Genomic DNA, 17745 nt, shown 5'->3' on the forward strand with positions numbered 1-17745 from the left:
CAAAGCCTGTACTGGGATGGAGTTTGATTCACACCTCCCCCGCAAGAACTGTTACACCTGGTGGTGAGCCTCAAAGGCTCAAGCCTGGTGTTACAGCGCCTGAGGGCACTCCAGCTAGTGGAGATACCCTCCACCCCACTCCCACCCCGGACACAGCCCCCACTTTTGGCGGTAAGTCTGGAGGAGATAATGAGAAAAATAAGGAGTCACCCTCCAGCCCGGACAGCCCCTAAGGTGGCCTCAGCTGAGGTGACCCCTGCCTTAGAAAATCCTCTATCTTGCTTTAGAGGATTTCCCCCAATAGGATTAGGGAAGTGCCCCCCTCCCCCAAAGGGAGGCGGCACAAGCAGGGTGTAGCCACCTTCAGGGACAGTAGTCATTGGATACTGCTCTTCAGCCCTAAACACACCCCTAAATTGGGTATTTAGGGGCGACCCTGAACCCAGGAAAACAGATTTCCTAACGACCTGAACAAGTACTGCTGACCTGAAAGCCCCGAAGAGACAACAACTGACCTGGTCCCAGCCCTACCGGCCTGTCTCCAGACTCAAAGAACCTTTAACAGCGACGCATCCAGCTGGACCAGCGACCTCTGCCGACTCAGGACTGCCCTGCAACCCAAAGGACCAAGAAACTCCTGTGGACAGCGGCTCTGTCTAATCTACAAACAGCCTCACTCCAGAAGTGTGAGTCCCCAACACTCTGCACCCGATGCCCCGGCTCGTGTCCAGAAAAACCAACACTGCAGCGAGGACCCCCAGGCGACTCCCACGACGTGGACACCCTGAGACGACCTCCTTACACCCCCCACGGCGAAGCCTGCAGAGAGAATCTAGAGGCTTCCCCTGACCGCGACTGCCCGGTAACGAAGAACCCGATGCCTGGAAGAAGCACTGCACCCACAGCCCCCCGGCCAGAGAGAAACCAACTATCGGTGCAGGAGTGACCAGCAGGTGGCTCTCATCGTTGCCCAGTCGGTGGCTGGCCCGAGAAGCCCCTTTGTGCCCTGCCTGCATTGCCAAAGTGACCCCCGGGTCCCTCCATTGCTTTCTATCTAAAACCCGACACCTACTTTGCTCATAGCACCTGGCGCCCCTGTGCCGCCGAGGGTGTATTTTGTGTGCCTGTTTGGGACCCCCCCCTGTGCTCTACAAAACCCCCCTGGTCTGCTCCCCGAGGACACAGGTACTTACCTGCCAGCAGACCGGAACCGGAGCACCCCTAGCCTCCATAGGAGCCTATGTTATTTGGGCCCTACTTTGACCTCTGCACCTACCGGCCCTGTGTTGCTGGTACTGGGTGTTTGGGGTTGACTTGAATCCCCAACAGTGGGCTAGCTATGCCCCGGAGACTGAACTTGTAAGTGCTTTACTTACCTGCTAAACTAACTTGTACTTACCTCCCCCAGGACCTGTTGATTTTTGCAGTGTCCACTTTTAAAATACCTTATTGCCATTTTTGCCAAAACTGTGTACCTTACTGTTTTACTTCAAAGTTCCATACTTACCTATGCCAAGTACCTTACAATTCATGTATTTACTTGAATTCTGAATCTTGTGGTTCTACAATAAATTAAGAAAATAATGTATTTTTTTTTTTTTTACATAAAAACCTATTGGCCTGGAGTTAAGTCTTTGAGTGTGTGTTTCCATTTATTGCCTGTGTGTGTACAACATATGCTTAACACTACCCTCTGATAAGCCTACTGCTCGACCACACTACCACAAAATAGAGCATTAGTATTATCTATTATTGCCACTATCAACCTCTAAGGGGAACCCTTGGACTTTGTGCACAATATCTCTCACTTTGAGATAGTAGATACAGGGCCAACTTCCTACACCCACCTATCAGGGAGGAGTCAGGAATGCTACTCTGCTTGACTGACCAGTCAGATGCTCCCAGGAAGAGCTCTGGACACCTCCCTAGGGGAGGAGCTGGAGAGGGGGGTGGTCACTACCCTGTCCTTTGTGTGGTTTCGCACCAGAGCAGGAGCCAGGGGCTCCTGCACTTGAGTAAACCAGTTTATGCAAGGAGGGCATCAAATGTGCCCTTCAAAGAAGTCTGGCGGTGCTCAGGAGCACCCCCACCCTAGCCCAGAGCCACCTATTTCTAAAGGAGAGGTGGTAACACTTCTCCTCTACAGAAAATCCTTTCTTCTGCCTTCCGCTGTCCAAGCTAAGCTCAGCAACAGGAGGGCAGAAGAGTGTCTGGGGGTTGGTGGCAGCACAGCTTGCATGCAGACCCTTCAAGGCTGCACAGGCAGACATTAGGGGTCCTCTAAGGAACCCTCCCAGTACATGGCATCATGCAACTAACACTGGAATCAGTGTAGCTGCATGATTCCAACATGTTTGATACCAAACATGAATGGGTTCAGTGAAGCCATAATGCAGCTGGACAACTCGTGATGGCCAGTGTCCACTACATACTTTACAATGGCTTTCATCGCATTTACAAAGCCTAGGAAATGGAGTCTGGAGTTTGTAGGGGTACCTCTGTTCATTCAGGGGACCCCTCACACTTAGAACCATGCACCCTGCCCTTGGGCTGAAGGGCCTACCTTAGGGGTGACATACAGGGTCAAAGTGCAATGACGATATAAGGTAAACCTTATATCTGGGGTGAAACGTCATGCACCATTTCACACAGACTGCAATGGCAGGGCTCTAGACACAAGTTTGCATGGGTTCCTATGGTGGCATAATACATGTTGCAGCCCATGGAGGTCCCCTGGTGTACCAATGCTATGGGTCCCTAAGTACCATATACTAGAGACTTACAGGGGTATACCAGTATGCCAATTGTGGGGTGTAGGAAGTATTTACCAACCAAATTTAGGGGAGAGAACAAGGACACTGTGATCCTGGTTAGCAGGATCTCACTGTACTACAGTTAAAACACACTGACAATAGGCAAATAGTGGAGGCAACCATGTCAGAAAGATCCTACTTTCCTACATAACCCCTTCCCAAACAAAAGAGGATAAGGCTAAACGTGCCCATTTTCTAAGTGGAAACATCTGGAAAGTCCACCTGCGTTGGCATGGTTACTCCCAGGTCCACGTTCCACTGAAAAGTTCATCCCCTGTAGGGAAATGGACCACCCCAAAAGATTAGGATTTTCACCCTTCAACTGTTTAAGCCATAAGAGGGGCTTGTGGTCTGTCTAAACAATGAAGTGCGCGCCAAACAGGTATGGCCTCAACTTCTTCAGAGCCTAGACCACAGCAAAGGCCTCCCTCTCCATGGTTAACCAACATTTCTCTCTGGGATTAACCTCCTGCTGATAAAAGCTACTGGTTAATCCTGGCACTCATCATTAAGTTGGGATAGTACTGCTCCTATTCCTATCTCAGAAGCATCTGTCTGAACAATGAGATTTTTTCTTAGTAGTCCAGGCTTCTTAGAATGGGAGCTGAGCACATGGCTTTCTTCAGGGCATCTAAGGCCTCTTGACAGCTAACTGTCCAGTTTACCTTTTTAGTAATTTTCGATGAGGTAAGATCATTCAGTGGTGTCACAATGGATCCATACCCCTTTATATAGCTCCTATAATATCCAGTCAGGCCCAGAAAAGGTATGACCTGCGTATGAGTAGTGGGAGCAACACTATCCACAATGGTTTGGATTTTGCTCTTCGAAGGTTGAGCTTTGCCCCCACCTATCAGGTTGTCCCAGTAAACAGCTTTGCTCTGCCCTATCTGCCACTTACTGACCTTCATAGCGAGGCATGCCTTTTTCAAGGCCTCAAGTACACTCCTGAGGTGGCGAGGTGATCCTGCCAGGTGGAACTAAAGACAGCAATATTGTCTAGATATGCTGCACTGAAGTCTTCCAGGCCTGCTAGAACTCGATTCACCAACCCCTGGAATGTAGCAGGTGCATTTGTCAATCCAAAGGGCATCACAGTGAACAGAAAGTGTCCGCCAGGAATTGAAACTGCAGTTTTGGGTTCGGCATCATCTGTCAGCCTGATCTACCAATAGCCTGCATTCAGGTCAAAAGTGCCGAGATACTTGGCTGCAGTCAGAGCATCAATAAGTTAATCTACCCTTCAGATAGGATGGGCATCAGTCTTAGTGACTGTGTTGAGACCTCTATAGTCTACACAGAACCTAATTTATTTCTTTCCGCTCTGGGCATTAAGTTTGGGTACAAGGACTACAGAACTAGCCCAAGGGTGGTCTGAAGGCTCGATAACCCCAACTCTAGTAACTTGGAGACTTCTGCTCTGATACAGTCTCTAACATGGTCACATTGCCTGTAGATTTTACGCTTGACAGGCAGACTGCCACCTGAGTCCACGTCATGGGCACACCAGGTAGTTTGATGGGTATCAGAAAGAAGAGTTCTGGGAACTGACTGAGCACCTGTCTGCAATCAGTTTGTTGCTCGTCAGTGAGGCTGTGAGCAAAAACTACTCCATCTACTGAACCATCAACATGGTTATGTGAGAGGAGATCAAGGAGAGGGTCATTCTCTTCCTCCTGTCCCTCATCAGTGGCCATGAGCAAGCTCAAGTCAGCTCTGTCAAAGTAAGGCTTTAGGTGGTTCACATTGACACACCCTATAGGGGATTCTAGGAGTACCCAGGTCCACCAATTAGGTGACCTCACCTTTCTTTTCTGCAATGGTGTCGGGGTCACTCCACTTGTCTTGGAGTGCTCTTGGGGCCACAGGCTCCAAACCCCCCACCTTCTGCCCTGGGTGATAAACAGTCAGAACAGCATTTTGGTCATGCCATAACTTTTGTAGTTCTTGGCTGGCCTCAAGGGTTTTTTCTTGGCTGGCCTCAAGGGTTTTTAGTGGGCACCTTCATTTACTCAGCCATAAGTGACAGCAGCCCTACTATAGAATCCACAGTGTTTTGTTTGGGAGGCTCAAGAGGCTGCTCCCATCCCTCTTTCATAAGACAAAGAGGACCCCTAACTGGATGTCCAAAGACAAGCTCGAATGGGCTGTAGCCCACTCCTTTCTGAGGAACCTCTCTGCAGGCAAACAGAAGGCAAGGTAATAAGACTTCCTTCCTCCTCCTGAGTTTTTTTAGATAGTCCCATAATCATACCTTTAAGGCTCCTGTTGAGTCATCTAGCCCATTGCCCAGTAGATGATAGGGTGTGGTGAATTTAGAAGTAACAACACTCTTTCCACATAGCTTTCAGGTAGCCAGGCATGAAGTTTGCACCACTGTCTGACACCACCTACTTAGGGAAACTTACTCTGGAAAAGATTACTAAGAGGGCCTTTTCCACTGCAAGAGCTGTAGGAGTCCTAAGGGGAATAGTTACTGGGTACCTGGTGGCATGGTCCACCACCACCAGAATGAATCTGTTCCCAGAGGCTGGCTGTAGAAGGGTCTAGGGGACCAACAATGTTAATCCCCACCCTCTCAAAGAGAACACCCCCAACCAATGGTAGTGGGATTAAGTGGGGCTTTGTGGAGCCACCTTATTTGCTACTGGCTTGGCAGGAGACACACGAGCGACAAAACTCCTTTTGTGTCTTCAGACATGTGGGGACTGTCAAAGTGTGGAACCAGTCTGTCCCAAGTCTTGCATTGCCCAAGATGTCCTGCAAGGTGCATGTCATGTGCCAGGGTCAACAGAAACTCCTTAAACTTCTGAGGCACCACCAACCTCCTGGTTGCACCAAGTTTGGGGGGTCACTAGCCTCTAAATTTAGGAGACCATCTTCCCAGTAAACCCTATGGGGTCCACTGGCATCCAGTCTCTTCTGCAGGAGCTTGCTGCCTGAGGTCTTCGAGAGGGACAGGATTTCTGCCCCCGACTCAATTCCTCCCTCGAGGGCCCCCCTTCCCCTCCAAAAGCTCTGCTGTGTCAGGCCTAAGCTAATCGGGGTACAGTTCCCTCACAAGTGGCAAGATCATCTCCCGGGGGGGGGGGGTGAATAACTTCTTACCCTTCCTACCTCTCTCTAACTCCCCAAGGTGGCAGTAGCAACACAACAGCTATAGAAAGACCAGGGTCAGGGAGGACTCCTATGACTCTAGGAATCTTAGCAAAATAGTCCCACCTTACAAGGTTGGAGACGGCATCCACAAGTGGATCACTGCTTTGGAGAGGGCCTGTAGAGTTCAGAAGGTCCCTCAGAGACAGTGGGCCGCCATCTTGTGGCATTCCATTACTGACAAGGGGAGAGACAAACTCCTACTTGTCAGGGAGGAAGATGCAGACAATTACCAGGTGCTTAAGGATGCTCTCATTGATGGGTTTGGGTTGACCACAGAAGAATATAGGATCAAGTTTAGGGAAACATAAGGAGTCCTCCCAAGACTGGTTAGAACCTGTCAAAGCTCTGAAAGGCTGGTTACATGGCAGTAATGTGCATGACTATCAGAGCTTGTATAATCTTACCATGAGAGAGCACATTTTAGTATGTCTAAACTGCTATTCTGAAACTGCATCAATATCTAGTGGACTCAGATCTGACCTCTCCACAAGAACTGGGAAAGAGGACAGACAAATGTGGTCACACTGGGGGCGACCAAAAGAAAAAAATATTCTTCAAAGAATCGGGAGAAAGGTGGGAACAAATCGAAAGAAAAAAAGGAGTCTTCATCACGCGCACAAAATTCTTCGGGAGGTGGGTCCAAGTCCTCTTCTTCCTCTTCTCACATAAGAAACCTTGGTGCTCTCACATAAGAAGGGCAGGTGACAGCATCTGGCCCTAAGAAAGTTGTGGCATCCTCTGACCTGCCTGTGGAATGTTTACTGGGCAATTAGAGACTTCAGCCTGGGCTGAAGTGGAATTGGAAATCCACGCAACAATGCTTGGCATCCCTGGGCACACCTTTGCACCAACTAGAGAACAGGCCAAGAGACAGGGAGAGCACGGAGAACTGGAGCCTGGACAACTGGCACAGGAGGGTCCCAAAAAGAGGCAGAAAGGGCAAGATATTGCCCCCCTGTCCAGTCTTCAGATGAGGATCCCACTCTTCAGGGAGAGGAATCTACCCCTTGGATGGAACCCACACTACAGTAGCTAAAATCTGATACAGCTGAGCTCTTACGTGCAGGAGGGCCCACTAGGGAAGATCTAAGCCTGGAACAGAATCCTGTCCTACTCTCTCTTGAGAGCCTGAGAAAGCAAGCTGCTGCTCAGGAGGCAGGGGATATCATTGGGACCCATAAGGTCTACAGGGTCAACAGCCTCCTTTACTCTGACGCGAGGGACCCAAGCCTGGTGCCACCAGGACGTTTGTCATCCCTCAGAAGCATAGGAAGTTCCTATTAACACTGGCACATGATATTCCCCGTGCAGTCCATTTGGGACAAAGCAAGACTTGGGACAGACTTGTCCCACACTTTCACTGGCCCCATACAGAAGACACAAGTGAGTTTTGTTCCTCCTGTGTCTCCTGTCAAGCCAGTGTTAAGACAGGTGGCACTCCAAAAGCCCCCTTAATTCCACTTTCAGTGGTTGGGGTACCCTTTGAGAGGGTAGGGATTGATATTGTTGGTCCCCTAGACCCTCCAACTGCATCTGGGAACAGATTTATACTGGTATACAGATTCATACCAGAGGCAAGTGTCCAGACCCTCCTAGGAATCAGGGTGGGATTTCTTAAGGAGGTGGTGTCAAACAGAGGTTCAAACATCACGTATGCATTCCTGAAAGCAATGTGGAAGGAGAGTGGTGCAACCTATAAATTCACCACCCACAAGGAAATGGTAAAGATATTGTATTATTTATTAAAACACAAGCACTAAACTAACTTTGTTGTATCACCTAACCGGAGATAGATTAATTAATATATATATATATATATATATATATATATATATATATATATATATATATATATATATATATATATATATATATATATATATACACACACACACAGATAAGTAAACACATAAAATACCATGGGCCCCTATGTGGGGGCAAACCCATATACTAAGAAAATGAGAAGAGGAAGTCACAACTAACCAAGACTGACACCCAAGGATCTTCATGACTGGGGAAGTACTAAAATACCAAATTTAGGAGGCTGACTCAGTATGTGGTGTACACCTATGGTGTTACACCTTAAACTGGGTCCAGGCAACCCTTATTAGATAGTGTTACAGTGTCTAGGTAGCCAGGGCTCTCTGGTGGTAGCTGTGGTGATCAGCTCAGACTTATCTAAGAGGAGTGTAAAGCACTTGCAATACCACAGTAGTCGCATCGTAACTTACCACATATGAAAGGAACCACACAATGTTGTAAAAATAAAGGTACTTCATTACAGGAACACCAAACTAGATTACTAAAGGCAAACCACCTTCTGGAGCTAAGTATACACAAAATATACACAGATAAGTATTAGAAAATAGCACAAAATAGCAAGGGTCTGATAGGGGGGCCAAACCATAGACTAAAAAAATGGAATGTGAGAATGGGTTCCACACCAGAGGATATGGAGTAGTTAGCCAAGGGCTTGGAGAGAGTGAGACCTCAAGAGGTAAGTATCTAGAAGACCCCCCGCGACCAGGAGAGCAGAGGCAAATTACCTGGTCATCCCATAGGGTAACATGGGGACTCATAAATGGAATATTGCAAAAGCAGGACCAGGACGGTAGAACCCAACAGTGGGTTCTGGAAGAAGAGGACCTGCAAAAGAAGGAGACAAAGTCCAGTCCAAACAGGAGTGTCCAGGTGGGGCAGGAGGCAAAGCCCACCCTTCTGTGGGTGAAGATCCGGGTCCAAGGTGGTGGATGAAGTCAAACTGCAGAGTCCAGGAGCTGCAGAGAAGTCCCTGAAGTCACCTAGGAGCTGTCCCTCGACTGTCACCGGATTGCTGAGGGGTCAGAAGGACCAACAACAAGCAAATGCAAGTGTACCTGTTGGAGAATTGCAGAGCTTAAGAGTACCAGCAAGTTCCTGGGGGACTCACCCCTTGGAGGGGAGTCCAGGCTGACCCTCAGAAGACAAGAGATCAAGCAGAAGCAGTCAGCCCCCACAAGCAACCCATTGGCTGCAGGCACAGTAAGTCGCACTGAGGCCCAAGCACCACACCCAAAGAGGAGTCTCACATCACTGGAGCAGCAAAAAGGAGACAGTCCTTGCAGAGGTAGAGTGCTGGGGGCCGGAGCTCCTTGGAGCCTGAAGATCCCTCGGAGCAGGAGTCAACAAGCCTTGGCTGTTGCAACAGTCACAGTGCACAGGGATTATGTCTTGGAGGAAGAGGCAAGGGCTCACCATCGACTAAGTTAGAGAGAAGGCAGACAGGACCCAGAGGACACCTCAGAACCACCACCTGTGTTAGTGAATCTTTGCAGGTCCAGAGGACAGCAGTTCCCAGCAGCCGGACGCCTTAGGTGCCTGCGGATGCAGGGGAGGGACTCCTTCACCCCAAGGGAGATTCCTTCTTGCTTCTTTAATGCAACTAATGTCTTGCCAACCCCAGAGGATTCACAGCCGTGGAGGAGCTTCAAGTTGCTGACAGGATGTGCAGAAACAATGTTGCAAGGAGAGGTCATTTCGACGTTGCAGTCTTGTTCAGTTCCTGTAAAGTTCAGTAGAGTTTCTGGTGGCCAGGTGCAAAAAAGGGTGTTGCAGAGCAGTCCTGGCGGAGTCTTGCAGGCCAAATCTGGGGACCCACCCGCAAGGGAGTCCCTAAATAGCCCAACTTTGGCTACCTATCAGGTCAGTCAGATGCTCCCAGGGGCCTCTGCCCATCTTGTTTTCACAATGGCAGAATCAAGTCGCCACCTAGAGAAGCTCTGGGCACCACCCCTTTCCTTGATGCAGTTTTGCGCCAGAGCACGGACCAGGGATCCCTGGACTGATGCAAAACAGATTATGCAAGGATGGCACCAAATGTGCCCTTCAAAGCAAACCGGTGGCATGGGGAGGCTACATCTCCCCAGCCTTGTAATACCCGCTTCCAAGGGAGAGGAGGCTGCATACCTCTCTCACAGGAAATACTTTCTTCTGCCTTTCCCTGCTTGAGCTGGTCAAGAAGCAGGAGGGCAGAATCCTGTCTAAGGGGCTGCAGCAGCGTAGACTGCTGACATACCATGAAAGACTGGTAGGAGCAATACTGGTGGGTCCTCTAAGGAACCCCTAGAGTGCATGGAATAATGCCACCAATACTGACATCCGTATTGGGGTATGATTCCAACATGTTTTATACCAAACATACCTAGGTTCAGAATTACCATTATGTAGCTGGACCATAGCATGATGGCCAGTTTACAGCTAAAATGGCTTCCCCGCACTTACGAAGTCTAGGGAATTGGAACGGAGTTCATAGGGGCACCTCTGCTCCTGCAGGGGTGACTACACACACAAGGACCTGCATCCTCCCCTTAGGGCTGGAAGGGCGTACCATAGGGGTGACTTAGTTACCTCTTGTAGTGATCAGCAGTGAAAGGGCCCATGCACTTTTTCACACAGGCTGCAAATGGTAGGCCTGCAAACACAGTTTGCATGGGCTACCATGGGTGGCATAATACATGCTGCTGCCCACGAGGAACCGCTGGTGTACCAATGCCCTGAGTACCCAAGTACCATAGACTATGGACTTACAGGGGTACACCAGTATGCCAATTGTGTGGTGTAAAGGGACCACAGAAAACCACATTTATAGAAGAGGGCACAATCACTGGGGTCCTGGTTAGCAGGATCCCAGTGGAAATAGTCTAAACACACTGATAACAGGCAGAAAGTGGAGGTAACCATGTCAGAAAGAGGGACTTTCCTACACCGGACGTAAGTAACTAAGTTTCCCCAGGAAGCCTGTCTGCAGAGATGTTACCCTCGGTCATGGTGCCCATAGGACAATATTGGGAAGTTGGGGTTAAAGTTTCAGTGTTTCAGAACCCTTCCCAGAGGACCCCGAGGAAACCCTAGGGGCAACGAAGATTCGAGAGTGCCCCCATCCGTGGATACCAAGAGAAGTGGAGTACCTACATCAGGGAGCCCAGGTGCATATGGGTGAAGTTGTATCAGAACCTCCCACTTAAATCAATGGAGACCTCGGCTGTCCATCTGCTACAGTAACCTGTGGACCAGGTCGGTAGAACCGAGGTGTGGATTCCTGACAAGCAGTACCTTTGGAGAGAGGTCTCAAAGTCCAAGCCTGCCGGGGGTGCAGGAGGGCAATGCCCACCCTTCTCGTGGGTACTTCACTGTAGGACTGAGGTCTTGAAGATGCAGCTGTGTAGTCCAGGCGATGCAGAAGGATCCCAGAAGTCGCCCACGAGCTGTTCCGCGCCAGTTGTCGAATTGCAGAGGGGTCAGTGGCCAGCAGGACCACCAACAATCCTTGGCAAATGCAAAAACATGTTGCAAGAAGAGTTGCAGCAGTGGGTACCAGCAAGGTCCAACAGACTCATTCTTTACATTTAGGTCAGGGCCAGCCCTCAGCAAGAAAGAGTCAGCAGGAATCATTTGAGACCCCAGGAGGACCGTCTGGCAGCAGGCACAAGCAGTCACGAGGAAGACTCAGCAGCACAGAGATGATGGATGCCCACGTTGCAGGAGTTGCTGGGAGGAACGTCGGTCTTGGAGCTGTGTGATGCTTGATGCTGGGGCTTCTTGGAGCTAGGTCTTCGGACTGAAGAGCCAACAAGCCTTGGCAACGACAAACAGATGCTGTGCACAGTGGTTCCATCCAAGCAGCTCCAAGGAGTGGCCACAATCTACTCAGTTGCAAAGAAGACAGGCCAGACCTTTGGAGAGCCACAGAACCACCACTTGTCTTGCAGAGCCTTGAAGAGTCCGTGGGACAGCAGGATCCACAAACCAGTTGTCGTCGTTGGGGTGCCTGCGGATGCAGGGGAGTGACTCCTTCACTCCAAGGGAAATTCGTTTTTGTTGTCCTTAGTGCAGGCAGAGTCCTTGTGACTCTGGAGGTATGCACGGCCACAGAAGTTGCAGAGTCCTTGCAATTCCTGAGGGCAAAGTTGCAGTAGGAGGCCTGATACCAGTTGCAGTCTTGTCTTGGGTCCCGGTGAAGTCCAGCGGCAGGATTCGGTGTCCAGGTTGTAACGTTGTCTTGAAGATGAATATTGCAGACAAATCTGGGGTCCCACCCTCAGGGGAGCCCTTAAGTAACCTAGGAAGGGGGTTGGACAACTTCTGCAGTGACCCCCTTATTCGGGGTCAGGAACACTACTCTGCTGGACTGACCAGTCAGATGCTCCCAGTGGCCTCTACTCATCTTATTTCCAAGATGGCAGAATCGAGTGGTCACCTAGCAGAGCTCTGGGCACCCCACTCTGGGTGGTTTTGCGCCAGAGCGGAAGCCAGGGGCATCTGCACTGGAGTAAACCGGTTTATGTAAGGAGGGCACCAAATGTGCCCTTCAAAGCAGTCTGGTGAAGCTCAGGAGCACCCCCACCCTAGCCCAGAGACACTTATTTCTAAAGGAGAGCTGGTTACGCCTCTCATCTACAGGAAATCGTTTGCTTTTGCCTTTCCCTGCCCAAGTTGAGCTCAGCAGCAGGAGGGCAGAATAGTGTCTGGGATCGGCGGCAGCACTGGCTTTCACACAGACTGTACAAGGCTGCGCAGGGAGACATGGGGGATCCTCTAAGCAACCCCAACAGTACATGGTATCATGCAACTAACACTGGAATCTGTGTAGTTGCATGATTCCAACATTGTTGGTATCAAACATGAGTAGGTTCGGTGAAGCAATTATGTAGATGGCCAACTTGTGATGACCAGTGTCCACTACATACTTTAAAATGGCTTCCCCGCACTTACAAAGCCAAAGAAATGGGATCTGGGGTTTGTAGGGGTACCCTCACACTTAGAACCATACACCCTGGCCTTGGGCTGAAGGGCCTACCTTAGGGGTGACTTACAGGGACAATGTGCAGTGACCTTTATGTAAGGTAAACCTTACATCTGGGGTGAAATGTGCATGCACCATTTCACACAGACTGCAATTGCAGGCCTATAGACACAGTTTGCATGGGCAGCCATAGGTGGCATGAATACATGCTGCAGCCGATGGGGCCCTCTTGTGCACGGGACTTACAGGGATACAATAGTATGCCAATTATGGGGTGTAAGGAGTACTTCCCAACCAAATTTAGAGGATAGAACACGGACACTGGGGTCCTGGTTCGCAGAATCGCAGTATACTACAGTCAAAACACACTGACACCACGCACAAAGTGGGGGCAACCACGTCAGGAAGATCCTACTTTCCTACATCAGTAAGTAACTCATGCCCTAAGGTAACTATAGCTCACGGTCCCTCGCCATGCATAGTTTTTTCGTCAAAATGTTACTGCAAATATTAGATTGATGTTATCAATGATGTTATCAAAGACGTCATGTGTGTTTTGGGGTCATTAGCATTGCATGGCGAGGGCATGAGCTATAGTTACACGAGATAGCTCAAACTATAACAGGTGTATTTCTATGGTTTTGTATGTTTAAAATGTGAGCCTAACTATAACGACCCTATAACCTTTGGTTTTTTAAGTGAAACTATCTATATATATATATATATATATATATATATATATATATATAAAAATAAATAAATCGATATATAATTATATAATTTTATTTAGGTGTTTTATAAACTACAGTCTTCTGACAGTGTCGCTTTGTAGCATTAATAGTAGGGAAGGAAGCAGTTTTTTGTCAATATATAGTTATTTCTCTTAGATGCAGTCGAAGAGCACTGGACAGGAAGCTCACAGAGTCACCCCGTTTCTTCCTGGGGAAAAGAGGGTGCGCCTATTGGGATCAAGGATGGAAGGCAAGGCTCCATTAAAGAGGCTTGTTTTTAGGTTTATGTGCAGTGTAAATAGTTAAAAACAAATTGTTCTGTGCTCTGCGCCAATTACATTTTCCTACTTCGAGGGCGACATAGCATCCTGGGTTTCTGAAATCCTCTTTCAAAAGGACACCATATTCGAGATGCACCTGCTACAATAAAAACATCCTCAGAAAAGCACTCTGGAACAAAGTCTGCAACTTATCGACTATCTTAAGACAGTTTACAAAAAATTAACAAATAAAAATGTGTTTTTCCTAAGCAATAACTAAAAACCATTAGGGAATAAATATGAGCTCTATCAGAGCATTAAGTACTAGAAGTACTTTCAGGCCAGCTGCTATACTCATAAGGCTGCAGGTGCTGAGGCTCAAATTATATCTTAAAACCTGCACATCTCATTTGCCTTCACAGCCAATGACTGAGAGGAGAGACACGCTTCAAATTCAGTACCTTGGCAGCCTCCTGGTCAAACTGGGTAGCCATCCTCATAATCTCATCTCGGCTTTTGTTCAGAGCTCGGTCTTTCTCTGCCAATTCCGCGTTGGCCTTCTCCAGCTGAAGCTGGGCTTCGTGCAGTCTGTTCATATTGTTTTTCAGATCTTTCTCATGCACTTCCAGGCGAACCTCCAACTCCTTCACTTTTGATCTCAACTCTAGTGGAAAAGGAAAGATGCATTGATCACAACACAGTGGCCTACTTGTGCTTAGGTTACACAGAAAGGTGACAGGGAACAGTGAATACCTCCTGGAAAAACACTGCCGAATATATGATACCACCGCATGCCTTTAGCCGTTGTTCTGTAATGACTGTGAGCAAAAATATTACAGTAAGCATTAAAAGGTACTTTTTAAATCCGTGGAGGGACACGTCCAAGTGGCTGAGATTCTGACTATGTGACACAAGGAGGAACAAGAAGACAAGGAAACCCGTCACTGGTAGCGATGTTGAAACATAGCAAAAATCATGCTTTACATGGACAAATGCAACTATGTTCAGCACAACATGTCAGATATCTAATAAAATAGGCGCCAACAAAACAAAGAAATATGGGTTTAATGAGACAATGCATGCAAACCAATGATGTTTCCATGCAAAAGATATATCAAAGCCAGAGTTACTGACTATGTCAATAGTTAGTAGTGGTGTAGCTTTGGCTATAATATTAGTGCTTGTATATGCACTAGCAGTATTGGTATCAGTGATGGTACAGGTGCATAAATGTTTTCATTAAAGCCTGGCCTGTCAGCATGGCCAATGCTTGGTGGTGGTGGTGGTGGTGGTGGTGGTGGTGGTGGTGGTGGTGGAGGTGTTTTAGCAGTGATGTTGGCAGTATTTGGTTTTATTGTTGATGCTTTCATGTGATGGCACATTAACACCAGACATTTGTTTTAATGGTGCTTGGCAGCAATTGTGTGATATTGATGGTGGTTGTATTAGCAAGGATATTGCTATTGTCTTGGTGATAAAGGACATGACATTGGTAGTGGGAAAAGTGCTATTGGTGGCACTGTTGGTGGTTTTGCTGGTGGTGGAATTAGGGGTATTATGGATATGCTGGTGGTAGGTGATATGGTGTTCGTCTTGGTGGTGGAGAGATCAATAGAAATCAGCCAGGAGGCCATGTTGTGGTCTGGTTCGTACTTGAGTCATGACAAACTTATTCAAATAATGTGTGCTATAATAAAAAGATTGCTCTCTGTATTTTGTGCATGTTTGTGATACAGAACGGAATGTGTCACAATGCTGTGAAGAACAAGTTACTTACCTTTGGTAACAAATTATCTGGCAGAGACAATATTTAGCTTCAGATTCCTTATCTTTGAATTTCCCAGGCATCAGTCTGGATCCAGAACATTTTTGCCTGAGCAGTACCCTTGCACGCTGTCAGGTGGCTTCGCTCGTTTCCGCACTGCGCCATCGGCGCTGGAAGTGACGTTGCAGTCACCTATATATACACACCACCTCAGCACGTGGACATCAGTCCCTTTTCACAACTTTCCACGCCAGGAGCGAAGAGCCATGACATTTGGCGTGTCTAAACTAGAGCCCTGAAAGGGATCATCTTTAACCCTAGAAATCTGTCCGCAGAGAACAGAGAGAAATGGGAGGGTCTGTAAAGAATCTGCAGCTAAATATTGTCTCTATCAGATAATTTTTTACCAAAGGTAAGTAACTTGTTCATCTCATAGAGACATCTGTAGGAAAGTGCCCCTTTTGGCATGGTTAACCCCCAACTTTTTGCCCGATATCTGATGTTAACATGACTAAGTGTGTGCTCGGATCCTGCTAACCAGGCCCCAGCAGCTGTGTTTTTTCCCTAAACCGTACCATTGCTTCCACAATTGGTACACCTCTGGCACACAGCTAAGCCCCTTGTAAAAGGTACCAATGGTACCAAAGGCCCTGTGGACAGAGAGGGTCCCTAAGGGGTGCAGCATGTATAATGTCACTCTAAGGGACACCTCACACCAGGCACAAGCACACTGCCATTGCAGATTGGGTGCGCTGGTGAGAAGAAAAAGGTAAAGTCGACATTGCATCCCTCCCTAGGTGCCATGCCCACAAACCACTGTCTGTGGCATAGGTATGACACCCCTTTAGCAGGCCTGGTGCACTACACCACAGGTGAGGGCATAACTGCATGAGCAATATGCCCCTACAGTGTCTAAGTCCATTCTTAGAACCTGTAAGTGCAGTGTAGCCATACTGAGAGCATAGGTTTGGAGTTTGTTATTACAAACTCCACAACTCCGTGACGGCTTCACTGAAGACGGGGAAGTTTGTTAACAAACTTCTCAGTTCAAAAAACCCACACTGTTGCCAGTGTTGGATTTATAAATAAAAAAAAGCATACAGAGGGCTTCTTAGAGATGCCCCCTAATATTTACCAAACTCTCTAATGTGTGGCTGACGGGTTTATGCCAACCTGCCACTACCAGACGAGTTTCTGACCCCATGAGGTGAGAGCCTTTGTGGACAAAGCCTGCTCTGGGTAGAGGTGCATCACACTTCCCCCCTGCAGGAACAGCAACACTTAGCAGGGAGCCTCAAAGGCTTCTGCCTTTTGTTCTGCTGCCGCAGGGCACTCCAGCTAGAGATTACACCTCTACCACATCCCACCTCCCCACCCAAACACCTCCCTCCCTGACCAGCCCCAATTTTGGCTACAGTTCTGGCAGGAAAACTTGTAAACACCAGGAGGAGTGTCCACCCTGGCTGTGACCACCCCTAGGGTGGGCCCTTCCAGGCCCCCACGACAATGCCCGCAGCCTGAATCCAGAGGACCTCCCCTGACCACAACCGGATCTGGTGAAGATACCAGACACCTAAAGATACCCCTGCACCCCCAATCCCCTGGCCTTGGGGAACCAAACAGACGGTCCCTCGACATCCAGAGGAGCCTCAACTTACCTGTCTAGCCGTTGGTCTTCAGCCGACCCCCTGGACCAAGCTTGCAGCCTCTTTGTGAACCCAGAGTTTTCAACTGAAAAGCACTGGGCGCTCAACGTTGTATTTGCACCCTGCACCCGGCTGCCCCTTCGCCACTGAGGGTGTATGTCTGGTGCTTACCTATGGTCACCCCCCGCCTCCAGTGTTGATCTAACTCCCCTGTTCCTTCCCCCCAGGGCCCATGCCCTAAAACCGCAGGCACTTACTTGTAAACCGTTCACTTCTGAGTGCCCTCAGTCTGCATAGGATTCCATTGGGTGTCCGACACCAAGTTTGACCGCTGCACCCCGCTGGCCCTGCGTTGCTGGTGGTGGACCCTTGGTGACTTCCTAAGCTTTGCCCTGTGGACACCTTAGTCCCTGAAGACTGGGACCATAAGTCTAGTAGTTATCTGTGAACTGGGTGTGCAATTCCCACTCCCCAAAAGACTGCATGCCTTTAATAAAAATTGCACTAAGTGTCGACTTTTGATATTGAAAAGTATTATTTACCTGAAAGTTCCTTTTGGTTCTAGAACTAAAGTAACAAAGTATATTTTT

The 17745-nt window shown here is 48.5% G+C and overlaps 1 protein-coding gene across 2 annotated transcripts in view; it reads right to left on the minus strand.

Moving 5' to 3' along the window:
* CENPF (centromere protein F) overlaps window positions 1-17745 on the minus strand; it is a 364724-nt gene that overhangs the window by 291968 nt on the left and 55011 nt on the right. For both annotated transcript variants that reach the window (XM_069233898.1, XM_069233897.1), the window contains exon 7: window positions 14206-14408. In XM_069233898.1, coding sequence (XP_069089999.1) covers window positions 14206-14408 — 203 coding nt within the window. The remainder of the gene's footprint in view (window positions 1-14205; window positions 14409-17745) is intronic.

This window comes from Pleurodeles waltl, chromosome 5 (assembly GCF_031143425.1).
Source record: "Pleurodeles waltl isolate 20211129_DDA chromosome 5, aPleWal1.hap1.20221129, whole genome shotgun sequence".
Taxonomy (NCBI): Eukaryota; Metazoa; Chordata; class Amphibia; order Caudata; family Salamandridae; genus Pleurodeles; species Pleurodeles waltl.